Below are 13,858 nucleotides of genomic sequence, written 5' to 3'. Positions count from 1 at the left end.
AATGCCTTGCAGTAGACTGAAAAGTATGTTAGCATTCCTAATAAGGCCAAGGTAATACAGTCTCAGGGCTGTTTTGGATGTTGATATGCGGTGCTGATTATACAAGAAGTGAAACCCTATGCAGTAAGTAATAGACTGTTGAGTTGAGGTCTTGAAGATTGGCTTGTTGCTGTTGCCTTGGGCTCTATCTATCCCTTGCCAACTGTTGGTGGCGCTGTGAAGGGAAGCAAGATTGTACAATGATTGAGTTACAGGTGGTGTGAGACAAACTGCAAGGGGTTGTCCTGTATTCAGCTGTGTGTATGGGACCCATACAACAGGTCTACTGCTGTGCACAACATATCCCAACATCCCTCTAACATGTCCAAATTTTTAAAATGGCAGTTGTACTGATAAAGGTGACAGTGGCCAAAGCACCTTTATACTGGAAAGCTACAATAGTGGCCTATGAGGATGTAACAAGTGCACAATTTGTGTCACATTTGCTGGACGTTCATCGGCAATTTCTGGGAAGAGGCGGTGTTTATCCACAACAAAGTCCAGCAGCAGCAGATGGGACGACCCCCCCCCCCCCCCACCCATTTAATTATGAAAATGATGGTGTTAAAAATTATACATACAAATATGAAGGATGAGTATATACAGTGTATTGAGTCCTTGGGAGTGTGTTTGGCTTTCAGTAACCTATGATTGCAGTGATTTTATAGAGTATGACTGACTAGACAGGTTGTTTTGGATTCAATTCTGGACCTATGTAACAATAGTCCGTTCTGTGACCAAAAAATCTTATCTAACTAGGTTGACACGACAAGCATTGCCCATAAAGGGAAGAGCAAAATGCTGCTTCAAAAAAACCTGGCAAGACCTTTCTCTGTAGACTAACAGAGCTGCCCTGATGCAGTATGTGGTGTGCCATGCTTCAGTCAATGAGCTGTTACACTTAAACCATAAAAACTGACATTTAACAAGGTGGTTCATGTTTGGCATGTTATTTTATTTAGAAAATCACAAACAGGTAACAAGAAGTATAAAAGTGTACCATTAAATCCTGTCCTGATGGACACCCTCTAATCAAGACACTGTCCATTGAGGAAAGATTCTTGAGACAAGTTCCAAATTGAATGAAATTTTCCCTTTCTATTAAAAACACCTCTCTATTATAGACACTTGCTATTCCGAGGGGTGTCCTTAACAGACAGATATCACTGTAAAACTTCATAGAAAGGTCAATGCACTAAAAATTATGTACTTTCAAATTAATTATTGCTGTCAATTTCACATAATCATGAGTAATTTAATGTATTTGGATAAAGCATGGTCTTGTACCTCCTTTTTCGCAATAATATCAAAAGTTCTCACCACAGAGTAACAGGTCCCTGAATTCCTATTTGTAACAGAGGTGAACAATGCAATCAATGGACTTAGAACAGAGTAAACTGTATGTTCAGTGCAGCTCCATTAAAGCTTCAGTGTAATGACATTCAAAGAGTAATTTCTAGGAGATAGGAGGGTTTATGAGACTGAACGAATATATATCTTAAAACAGAGACTAACATCTCTCTTTCCTATGAGTATATTGAGCATTGCTAGAAAGCCCACTTCTGTTTGGTGGTTCTATTGCCATATCATTGTGTTATCATTTTCTTGAACTGTGAACATAACTTTGTGTAAAAGAAATTGAAAGAAGTGATCAAACAATGTTTTGATGTCACTACGTTTTCCTTTGAGGTAGACTTCAATGTATTGCTCACAGAAAAAAAAAATTGTGAAAATATGTTGATTCTGCATTTTGTCCAGTTTTGCACAAAATCCACTTCGCCATATTCATTTAGCAGGCATGGTGACCCCTTATTTCATGATGAGATTTTCATGACACTGATGAGAGTCAGAAACTACGCAATCCCATTAAAATCCTTTCAGCATCACAACTGATCTTAAATCCTTGATCATTCTGTTAATGAAGGTATGTTTTGGTACAGACAGTTGTATGTGTCCATATATCCACAGTCCCTGTGATGTAACTGTCTTGTTGACACAGATGTGAACCATCCATATGTGACATGACTGCTCAACAGGTAGTTGTGGCGATTGTAAACTGAAGCAACTACGCTGTTTAATTTCTGTGGCAAGTGGCACATCTGTGTTACAATTGGCCACAGCTGTTCACTGTCGTGCAGTGAAGTGATGTCATCCAGACCTCTGTATGAACTTGACAATCTCCTTGATGACATCCTGCATGTTGCCATCGATTACACTGTGATGGAGAGGTGGTTTACTGACGACGCTGGACAGCTCAGGATGAAGGAGAGGCCTTGGTTTCAGAGCGGCCAGCTGCTTAAATTGTGAGGCTGGATCGCTGGTTGTGACCGACTGACCCAGACACTGCAGAACATGGGGCGCAAACTTGGCATAATGGGCGGTGGCAGCAATCACCATGGGGATATCTCCAGTGTTGAGTTTATCAGCCACGACTTTGGCAACAGCAGTGTGCGTATCCATCAGATATCCTGGTCACAAACAGAAACATACATCATCATCATCATATATGTACTGACAGCAAGCTCACACTCAACTCTACCAAACCAGGAAAGAATGAATGGATACAATAGTTTTGGAAATAGTGATCAAGAAGTGGGCCTTTGTGCCCAAGAATTCATACAATATTATGTTAATATTTTGCCTGTACTGAAATGTGTTTGGTCTTTTGTTCTAATCTATTAATCATTTACAAAAAGAAATTTGAAATTGCAAAAGCGATGCTACATGTAAGTCACTGGGCTCCAAGCACTAATTCTATTTGTTGAATCTGTATAGATTTCTACAAGACTCCTCAGGGTATTATTTTAACCAATAAATGCTATAATATGGAAATTTGGTTGTTGAAGGTAAAATCAAATGGATTACTCTTACACATCTCAGTATTTCGGCACTTCCTTCTATTGAAAAGAAATTTTGAAAATATGTTTTTAAAGTGTTATTGCCATGCTCAAACGGACTTGGAAATCAGTCTGTATCAGCTGTTTGGTCAATCACTGTTGAATCTCAGAGTGGGTAATATTGTTCTCATGATTAATAGGACAGTGTTTGTACCTGTTTCTTTGAAGACTGTTGCTATGGTTTCACAACATTCTTGTTCATTGCATGTCCCAGCAATGACATCAGTCTGAATTTTTTTCAAGATCTGAAATACAAATGATCATGATACAGTGTCTCTGCGCGCTCTCTATAGTATTGTGAGGGGCTGAAAATTGCATGAAACAAGGCTTTCGGAGAGAGGGCGAGGAAACTTTCCAAAATATTGTATGTTGGGCTGAAAAATTAAAGATATGTCAATTACCAATACCTCAGTGTTCAATTTCTAAAATATGTCACATTGTATGTATTCCATGTGATGTCAAAGAAGCTTATACCATAAATAAATGAATATGATACAATGTTAAAAAATTCAATTGTATTTGATTTGCATTTCAATGTATCCTGGCCAATATTCTACCAAGGGAGATTCTGTCAAGTAATCAGAAATTATACAGTGTACCAGCTGGGGACCTTGAATATCCAAATAAAACTTGAAAATCAAACTAATGTTCTCATTTTGACCCAAAATAATGGTCAGTCCATCAGACTACGCATCACAGACTAGAATAACAATCACTTTGCTGTGCAGCAGGACACGCTTACAGTTTGCCTCAAACTGGTAATGAAGCACATGTATATCACTGGAGATTTCAATGCTAAAGATTGCTGACATTACTCATTGGCACATATATATGGCAACTGTGTGACCTGGCTGCATTACTGAAGATGAGATGCACCAACATATGATTGTTGAAATTGCGTTCCCAATGGCAATCCCTACCTCGGGTGAGACTTCAAAATACTTTTGAGTTTCCAATGACTTGTAATACTGACAAACTGTTCTGCTGTCACCACCGGTGACTAAATGTAAAAATCTGGAAGAAAGTTTATAAAAAGAATTACTGATGACCCTCTTCTTTGCTGTTTGCATTCACAGAAAACAGATTTGAGTGCTTCGACAACAACACCTTGCGTGACCATGAGGGTAATTTACTGCATCTTTATACAGGTTTTGTGATAGCTGTCCAGGAAAAGCAGGCGGGCAACTCAATTAGAAATTCACATTCCGGTATTCATATATGTCCGATCATTTTTGGCAGTCCATGTACCCTTGCCCATATATGAGTGGTTAGTCCTTGTACCGGTATAACTTCTTCAATGAACTAAGATCAAAATCCTCAATGACAGCATTGTATAAAGATATATCAAGTAAAATGTCTGCGCAAAGCTATAAGTGAAATTTTATTGGTTTTTGGTGTTTTACCTTTCTAAATTGGATGACTTGAGAATATCAATTGCGGGTGATATGGTTTGATGCAATGACCTGTTTCGTAAATCATAGATACCAGTGTTCAGGAATGTTGTCAGGATGTTGTTGTTGTTGGATGCGCATATGAATCTTCGGATTGGAATACCCATGGCCTATGTGTGTTAAACAGAAGATGATTATTGAAAGAAAGTCATTTCAGGAGATAGTTATCTTTTTTGCAGAACAATTTCACCACATCTGTGAATCATCTAGACGACTTGAATCTTAGCATACTAAATATTCAAAACACAGATGTAAGCAAAGCAAGTGGTATTATGTCTTGGACCACTGTATCAATGGACTACCGTTCCACCTGTCCAATAGATTAGCCAGTGACTATACTGCACTCAGCACTTGCATGAGAGGGACTGCATGCAGGCGTATACCTACAGTAAGCTTGACTTGAATGCAATTTTGTTGACGCTGGTCCAGAGACCACCAAACTGTGAATAGATTTGGTCACCCCTGAAACAAGTTTTGGACTGCATGAAAATGAAAGTCATCTGTATACTGCATGATAAATGCAATGTTTTCATACGGGCCCATTTTTTTGTAAGTTCTCATTTATTCTCATTCTATTATTTGCAACATTGTCAGCATGTTTTTTCTTAAGAAATGTTTAAATTTGTAGGAAGAGAAAAGTTTTAGTGTTTTGGTAGTCTCAGACACTGAATTTAACGAATTTGTGGTAACATGGCTGAGCTATCTGAAGAAAAGATAAGCAAGTGGTTGTACAGTAATGTATATTTATCAAGAACCAAGCAGTCACTTAGGAAATGCATGACCAACACATACATCACTGACCTTGGCTACTGACCTTACCGGTAGTTTGTCTGCACACTGCCCATACCAGGGCAATGATATCCCCGTAATATGAGTCAGTATGATACAACAACAGAAAACTAAATAAAACAACTGGGCAAATGCATCCTCAAACATTTCATGGCTTATAACAAGCCCTTGACAAAAAACTGTTTAATATACATAAATTCCTGTTGTTTCGTCATTGTGAAAATGGCCAACAGTTTGGCTTACGATTTCTAAAAGCGCTTTTTTGTTTTAAAATGGTTCCTGAAATAAACTATTATGGTCATATGGAATTCAAAATAACAGTTACTCTGGTCAGTGATTTGACACAGAACAGGTTTGCTCATGTCAACTGACCAGTACAGGTAAACTGAATGCAGTTGATGATATTTACCTTTGCGTACACAGCTCCTTGAATGTTACCAAAGTTACCAGTGGGTATGCAAATGTCAATGGGATCACCCACTGAGATAACGTTTTGATTGACCAGGTCCAGATAAGCTGAGGCATGGTACACAACCTGAGAGGAACGACCAAATAACTTGAAATAAGCATAACACTGAGAAAATTGTGAAATATGTCACAGTAAATGAAGCCAGGCTCAACCACTTTAACTTTTTCAGCTTGCTCTTGATGGGATAAAACATTTTGGTATTAACCCTTTGAACGCCAGAGTCTATTTTTGTCCCCTCTATAAAATAAACCCAAGTCAATGTTTCTCAGATTTTTGCCAAAATTTTGAGAAAAAACTATAGCCAATGAATTGTGATGTCCATTTGGTCCAAAATTATCAAAAAATTACTGAAAAATTCATAAAAATTGGTAAAATTTTGCACTAAAATTTTGGCGGGAGAAAATTACAGCACTCAAAGGGTTAATGTTGGAAGACTTTGAAAACACTGGACTAAAACTTGACACCGTACTGCACTGTATCATGTACCCTGATGGTTATCTTGGATGTCCACATACAGGCAGGGTTATTTTCATGTTTGTGATTTAATTGCTCTGCAGTGGTGATCAAAATACCGCCATACATCTTATTACATAAGATTACCTGAGGTAGAAGCCTGCCCCAATTGATTGAGTTGGCAGCAGTTAGTTTCACGTTGTAATTCTCTCGGAGATGGCTAATTAACGTGACATCGTTAAAAATTTTCTTAATCGCTGTCTGGCAGAAGTCAAAATCTCCTCTCACTCCTGGCAACAAAAAAGTAACAAGAAAGTTACTTTGTCGCACCAAAGTGATTGTGTACATTCCTCCATACTGTAGATGAATTGTCTATGTAGTGTGAAGTGAATACACTTAGTAGTGAATACTGAAAAGTTATGTTTATAAGATCACTGGATTGACAGGTGAAAAATTTTGACAGCGTAAATAAATTCTACAAGTAGAACTGTCAATGCACAGTACACATTATTATCACAGTGGCAGAATGTGTGATTTCTACTTGTTGATCTGAGTTTGCTGGTAAGTGTTACAAAGGCCTGTTGACCATTTTTGGAGAAGTAACTTATAGTAAAATATATTTCCACTGTTGACATTGCCAAGAATAACACCATGATCACAAGTTCCTGGTGCTTTATATACTACCAGCACTCCTAGTTGACACAATACTTTACTTGCCAACAACGTGCGCGTTGTCACCAGGGGTTGCTCTCATTTGTACTTTTTGGATTTCACTGACACCATCTTCAGGGAATAGCACCATCACTGACTGATTGGAATCTCCTGTGGGGGGCAAAGAGGGATGAACTTGATGGATGAGGATGTTCACTTGAACTTGGTTTTAATAATGGCTTTCATCTAACTTCTCTTTCATTCTTAGATATAACCCTGCAGCCCCTCTTCCATCCCAAGGCACAAACCTGCCCATTGTTCAGTTTTTGTAAAGTCTGTGAGTTCAATAAATGATATTCATCATACAGTAGCATGGCAGGATACCATATACCACACAGGAAGAACTGACACAAATCACGCTGAACAACTCTAAATCAGAACACACAGACACAGGACTGCTTTGGCTATTAATCCAGTCACATTTACGACCAAATAGTTGTCATTTCAAGGAGAACTTATTTATGAAGTACTGTAAGTGTGGAAGAAATGGAAAAAAATTCAGATGCAATGCAATGTCTTTGAAAATGGAATTTTGGTAAAAGAAAATTTGAATAAAATTGGAGTGGGGAAAATTAGCAGTGTTAAATGAATGGCAGCTTATGCTTGTTTATTTAGTAAGATGAAGTGTGATCTTAATTCCTCTTACCAGAATATCGAGAAAAGCCATCTAAAACTGCACTTCCAGTGTCACCTGATGTAGCTACCAGAATCAAATACCTGTTCCAATAAAAAATACTGTAAATCATTGGTCTTCAGAAGAGGATCAACATGCACCGATAAAACATTGTTTCTGTGTACCTCTTCAGATCAAGTCATCCTTCAAATCAGGTAGTCATGGCGATTACTGTCACACACAGGCATTGCTGTCACATACACCAGCACATGCTGGTCAAGTTAGCAAAATCATCACGTTTAACCCTTTCACCACCATGGTTCTGCCTAAAGTCAATTGATGATTGCATTGGGATGAACAGGTCTACAAGAGAAGTTATTGGTAATCATGCCAGTATGTATGTTTAAAGGAGTCTATAGATGATCATGTCTGTTATGTGTTCCATGGGACAATATACGATACTTTACTTGTTTTCAACCAATTTATCCCACTGAACAGTGATGGAGATGAAGCTGGCTGGAAGAGGGTAAAAGTAATTATTATCTTTTCAAAAGTGCCATAAAACTCTGTATGCAATTGTTTGGGATCAGAAACATGATTTGGCAGATACAGACAATTTCACTCAACCTCACACACTTAACGCATGGAACCCAGTCTTACAAAAGAGATGCAGTCTCAATTGCAATTGTAACTAATTGGGCCTATAACAGACATACTTGAGATTAAAGGTTGACATCCAATGTTACAATAGAGTATCAAAGTTCAAAATTAATGACAACCATATAAACATTACATTCATCTCAGCGTTCTGTTATTTGCATTAGATAACACATCCATGTACATAATACCATACATGTATAAAGACACCATGTTGGCGAGGTCAAGTGAAATCCTCTGTAGGAGTCTCTGTGAGAAGCTCCATACATCTGACAACTGATAAACACACCTTGTACTCTCACATTTGACGGCTTCCCTGAAGAACTGTGGCATGAGCTGCAGAGCTGCGTCTTTGAATGATGCCGTGGGACCATGAAACAGTTCCAGCAGATACTGGTTTCTCTCCAGGTGCACCATGGGTACTACTTTATTGCAGTTGAAACTGTCATAGGCACTGTCAATCATGGACTTCAGATTGCTGTGAGACAAGTCCGTTGGGTTAATCCATTGTTCCAGTATCCTCAATGCTCTTTCCTGATATGAGCAGCTAATGAGACGATTCCACTGAGTTGTTTGCAAATGAGGTATTCCTGATGCTGGGACATACAGTCCTCCGTCGCCAGCGAGTCCCTTGCGGATAACCTGGTTGAGGTTCATTTGATCAGACTCCGCATTTTTAGAATTTCTTGAGGACACATAACCCTGTCTGTCGTCGAATCTTTCCAATGCTTTCATAATTTTATCGGCAATACTCTCAAGGCTGTCATTTTCTGCGCAAATGACTCGAATATCATAGCTCTTTTCGTAAAACTGCTGTCGGTATTTGAGAATATCTGCCATGCTGACTCCCGGTCTCTGACCGACAATCCGGTCGACTTTCATTCTCTCCAGTCTGTTCAGAATGTCTTGAAGTGGCACATCGAGGAATACGACGATACCAGACTTGGATATATGCTCCATAGCTTCCTGGTGCATCGGGTTTGATCCAGTCAGTGAGATGACAGTCTTGTGCCTGTTGAACTGTAACAGCGCTTCACCTTCCAATTGAAGAAATCTTTCAGGGCCAACTTCTGAAAGCTGCAAAATAGGGTGCACAGTCAGATGCAGTCTACAAATGTGAAATCACAGCCAGGATGTTTAATTACATTCTTGAAATTCTAAAGATCAGATCTATCCTAAAGGTTTTCAGTTTCGAGCAAGTGAAAATGTATGTGGAAACAGTAATCCCTGCTAGTGAACGGTGTCCAATAGAGCTTTCTATATAGAAAGATGCTGCATAGTTCTTGTTGATCCAGTAAAGTTATGATCGTACCTAAGTAAGTTTGCATTAGTGTTCTTTACCATACCATTTGATTCTGAGAGGGCGCACATGCACAATAATGTTTTCATGATTTCCCTTTCAATTTACCTTGGTTCCAAACCATTACTAAATCACAAGTCTTGTGCCTCTAGGACAGATGTTCAAATTCTCAAACTTTTACAACAGAATTTTTGGTCTACCACTTGTGGGGGCTTATTTGGAAGCTCACTGAAACTAAATTTTGCAATAGCTTATTTTCTCTGAAAATTGAAAATTAGATTTTTCCCGATAGAGCTAAAATTGAGATGACGGCCATTGTGAATATCAATTGTCGGAAAATATTGGGGAATTTGTGCCTCTAGTACCAGATTTTACATGGTGACCCCTAATCTTTATTCTTGATTTCCAAAGGGAATGATGAAAGTTATCTTAACCCTTTCACCACCATGGTTTGTCCCAAATCCATTGTTTTCTATGGTAAAGTTGGACCTTTATACAGGGAACTGGGGGAAGGATTAAAGTTTGAGCAAAAGTTTACTGTGGTTTTACGACTTATCCGGACACCAAACTTGCTAATTACCCAGCAACTTCGCTGACGATATTGAGACTTTGATCGGTAATTACCAAAGCACTTTGGTAATTCACCTCAAACTTGATACTTGATCTGGCTGCATGAGTGCTCCATGGGGTACACAATGTGTATACAAAGTCACTGATAAGTATCATACTAGTGCCATAAACTAATTTGTGACCAGGGGTTGGCATTCCACTGAACAGCATTCCTCAGTAAAACCAACATATGTACATGTGTGCTGTTCATCCGTGTTACATGTAAAACTCAACTACGGAGAGGTTAGGAGAGTATAATGGGTCATAAGAGTTTGTTAAATTACTTTTCAGAGCAGGAAAACTATTACTAATGTTAAAACAAGCTGACATTGGAATTCCTGTTACAGCATTGTGAGGAAAATCCTACATTATCCAGTTTATTTAATCCTATGACACTCTGTCTCCGTCACCTAAATAGAATATTCCCACTCCACGCATCCGCCATTGGTTTTCCTCCTCTAAAACCTGCAGTTTCATTCATTTGAAGCAATTATCCTTTCATCTGTGAAGAGTTTTTACCGGTGACTATTACAACTTTCACTGCCAGTTGTTGTTTTCATAAGATGCAGACCATTGATACTGAGTACACTGAGTTGCTTTTACGTGCAGGCAATGCAGATGCCACTTCACAGTTCACACTGTGCTGTTGATCGGCAAAGTACAAGACGTCTTTGTTTCACTTTTTTATGTCAAGATATGATTCATGTTACAATTTTACCAAATGTCACTGATGGGATTGTGTTTTCAATTTCATTTGATGCAGGGATATGAAATACTGTGTCAGTTTAGCTCGGAATCATTGCTGAGTTTTGCTGCCTTTTGGCAATGGTTGTCTATCAGCATAAATGTGATCGAGGAATGCCCGTTCATGAAGATAGAGAGATTGAAAATCTTTTCTGTATTCAAGCTTCCTTTACAATTTCTTCAGGTGTAAGTCGATTTAGGAAAGTGATTGAAAGTTTGAGTGGTGTTCAATAAATCAGCACGAATTGAGCAGAAAAAGTATTTAAGTAGGACTGTTCAATCAGACATGATGTCCATTGAAGTTACAGAGATCTTTTTGGTGCAGTGGGCAGGTTTACTGCAATGCAAGTTGTATTTGTCCTGTGCCATTTTCATCACTTTGTTCAGCAATTTTTTGTATGGGTACACTGTTGAAAACTTTGAGTGCAAACTCATGTCTCAAATTGGTTTATGCTATCACTGTATGCACTGAGATGTCGGGTCTGTGTTTACACTTTGCCACCCATGGAGTTACTGCAGCCAGATCAAGTATCAAGTTTGAGGTGAATTACCAAAGTGCTTTGGTAATTACTGATCAAAGTCTCAATATCATCAGCGAAGTTGCTAGGTAATTGGCAAGTTTGGTGTCCGGATAAGTCGTAAAATAAATGTAAGTAAATGTACTATGATATCGTATAACTAGACTGGCTGATATCAGTCGCTCGAGGGCGCTTTCAACGCTCCCCTGGAAGCGTAGAGAACACAATTGAGCAACAGATCTGTCAGTCTAGAGTACAGCTAACTTGGGAAGTTCTTCCTCCAAGCATTTACTGGAAGCTGTATTATTGGATGAATGTCTGCACAGTTCAATGGAATGGGACAGATGCGTGCTTTGAGAGCTATACTAATGCATGTAGCTCAATGGAGAGAAGCTACAGCAGTATCAGAAGACAGAAGAGCATATCAGATGTGTACGTGTGGGATCGTTGAAATTACAATTTCAAATCCAATTGTAACAAAACATTATAAATTGTTTGAAGTACAAAGATGAATTCAGGCATGAGAATTTAGGACAATTTCAAGTCAAATCGGTAATCAACTTCAAAAATGTCTTATTCATAACCTGCCTAGGGTGCATTAATACATGTTTTGCTACATTTTTTTGGTTGCAAGTCCCCATCCCTGGCAATAGTAAGCGCTGTGCAGCCTAGTTAAGTTCCAGATTCCTTGGAAAACAGCGAAGGGTTATCTTACTCAATCAGGGAGGGATGGAATTTACTTTCCGCTTTCTTAAATCGTAAAAATCTAAAGACAGCAGGATTAGATTAAAGAAAAACAGTCACAATGAATTTGCATTGGTAAACAGTGAAGTTGGAGGAAATTGAATGAAAAATGAGAAAATGTTCTATTGTATGTTTGCATGTGAAGTAAAAGTCGATCTGTGCAATTCTACAGATGATTTCATGTTTGCAGTCAGAAGAAAGTAATAAGGACACTTTGGAAAATAGTAGATTACCTTATTTCCAACAGTAGTTTTCCAAGAAGGTTCCAAGTGATCATCATCAATGTCAACTACTGGCATTGACAATGATTTTGCAATCATTCTTCCCAGCGTTGTCTTGCCAGCACCAGGACATCCCATCAAAATGACATTTCTGTCTTTCTGTAAGAGGGATAAATTTGTACAGTGATTATCGGTACATCATGACAAAATTTGACGGGAAATCTGTGAAAAGATATCTACAGCTCGTATAGACTTATCATGCAGATCTGAGTTGAAAAAAGTTTGTTTCCAGTCTTGATTTATGTGCATACGATAACAATAGCCTTGATTTCATAAATTTTTGTCAAAAAAGTATAAAAAAAAACTTTGCTGAGCAAAACTTGCTAAAATGTTTTTCAGTCATTCTGATTTAAAAAAAAATCACATTTAAGCTGTCAATAAAAATATTCTAGTATGCTGTGGGAAGTAGAACAAGGAACTGCAGCTGATACACAGAACAAAACATACTGAAAAATTGGACAAAAGGAACAGCTAATGTCCCTTTTACAATTATGTCAATTATGTTCAGTTTTCTTGACAGGTGAAAGAAGTCATCCTGTTTCCAAACCTTTTTTATGTGATCGCTGTTTTTCTGATTTACACGATGTTATTTTCCTGCAAGGGAAAATATTTCAAACAGCAACCCTTCCCTCCGAGAAAAAAACACAGACACACACAGACAGACATATAAACGCTCTGCTTTAGCATCGTGCACTGTAATTTCCCAAAAGGACATCTGTATACTTCGAGATATATATATATATATATATATATATATATATATATATATATATATATATATATATATATATATATATATATATATATATATTAACAGTATATGTATATATATATAGTATATATATATATATTATATATATATAATATATATATATATATATATATATATATATATATATATATATATATATATATATATATTATATATATATATATATATATATATATATATATATGTATGCATCCACATACATCTTTTTATATGTCTACATTTTTTTTTTCGGCAATGTATTAAAATCCCGAACTTGTAAGCTTGGTCATACCATACCATGGACCTAAAAAAGAAGGATTCCTTTTTAAAAGGAATCCTTGCTCCATGGTCCGGTCATACGGGGAGATTGAACGAAGGATTACATAACATTCGGTATTCGCAAGTAGTGAAAGTACCTCTGGAGTCGATACTTACCCCATATTTAACATCTATCGAAAATGTTCTTGGGCCTTGGACAGTTACACCGAAAAGAAACCTTGCATTGATTGCCGTAACTTTGTGTGTCTTACTCTTGACAACGGCTACGGCAATGCTGTGCCGGGCAGCTATTCGGAAAGTGAACATCATATGTGGAAACGATTGAACTTCACTCAGGACCGCTCAGAATAGGGTAAAATTTGTTCGTCGTATTCGGCACAGGTCTTGTTTACGCTAGGGATGTTCAAATTTTAGCCATGGCGGTAAATTCTGTCAGTTTTCTCAAACGATCAACATTATAACGATAGCATCACTGATGAGTCGACAGCACACACGATGCAGGTGTGTGAATATGTAAACGAGCGCAAACCTCACTCGCGCCGCGCCGAACCGC

General features: G+C 37.9%; 1 protein-coding gene across 2 annotated transcripts; it reads right to left on the bottom strand.

The window, feature by feature from the left end:
- Positions 1-973: 973 nt before the first annotated feature.
- Positions 974-13,828, bottom strand: LOC139135198 (threonine synthase-like 1). 2 transcript variants are annotated; one of them, XM_070702467.1, is made up of 11 exons: positions 13,462-13,828; positions 12,228-12,374; positions 8,369-9,156; positions 7,456-7,526; positions 6,816-6,920; positions 6,246-6,388; positions 5,586-5,711; positions 4,340-4,497; positions 3,857-3,950; positions 3,091-3,181; positions 974-2,507 (listed from the first exon to the last, which is right to left on the bottom strand). In XM_070702467.1, exons 1-11 carry the CDS (start codon positions 13,612-13,614, stop codon positions 2,188-2,190), a joined length of 2,196 nt encoding a protein of 731 aa, XP_070558568.1. In that variant the 5' UTR covers positions 13,615-13,828; the 3' UTR covers positions 974-2,187. The 2 variants fall into 2 exon arrangements, with proteins under 2 accessions (XP_070558568.1, XP_070558569.1); XM_070702468.1 differs by lacking the exon at positions 3,091-3,181 and having other exon boundaries at positions 13,462-13,790.
- Between the last annotated feature and the right edge of the window lie 30 nt (positions 13,829-13,858).

Source organism: Ptychodera flava, chromosome 6 (genome assembly GCF_041260155.1).
Source record: "Ptychodera flava strain L36383 chromosome 6, AS_Pfla_20210202, whole genome shotgun sequence".
NCBI lineage: Eukaryota > Metazoa > Hemichordata > Enteropneusta > Ptychoderidae > Ptychodera > Ptychodera flava.
Note: the sequence above shows the minus strand (reverse complement) of the source record. Positions and strands in the feature narration are given on the sequence as shown.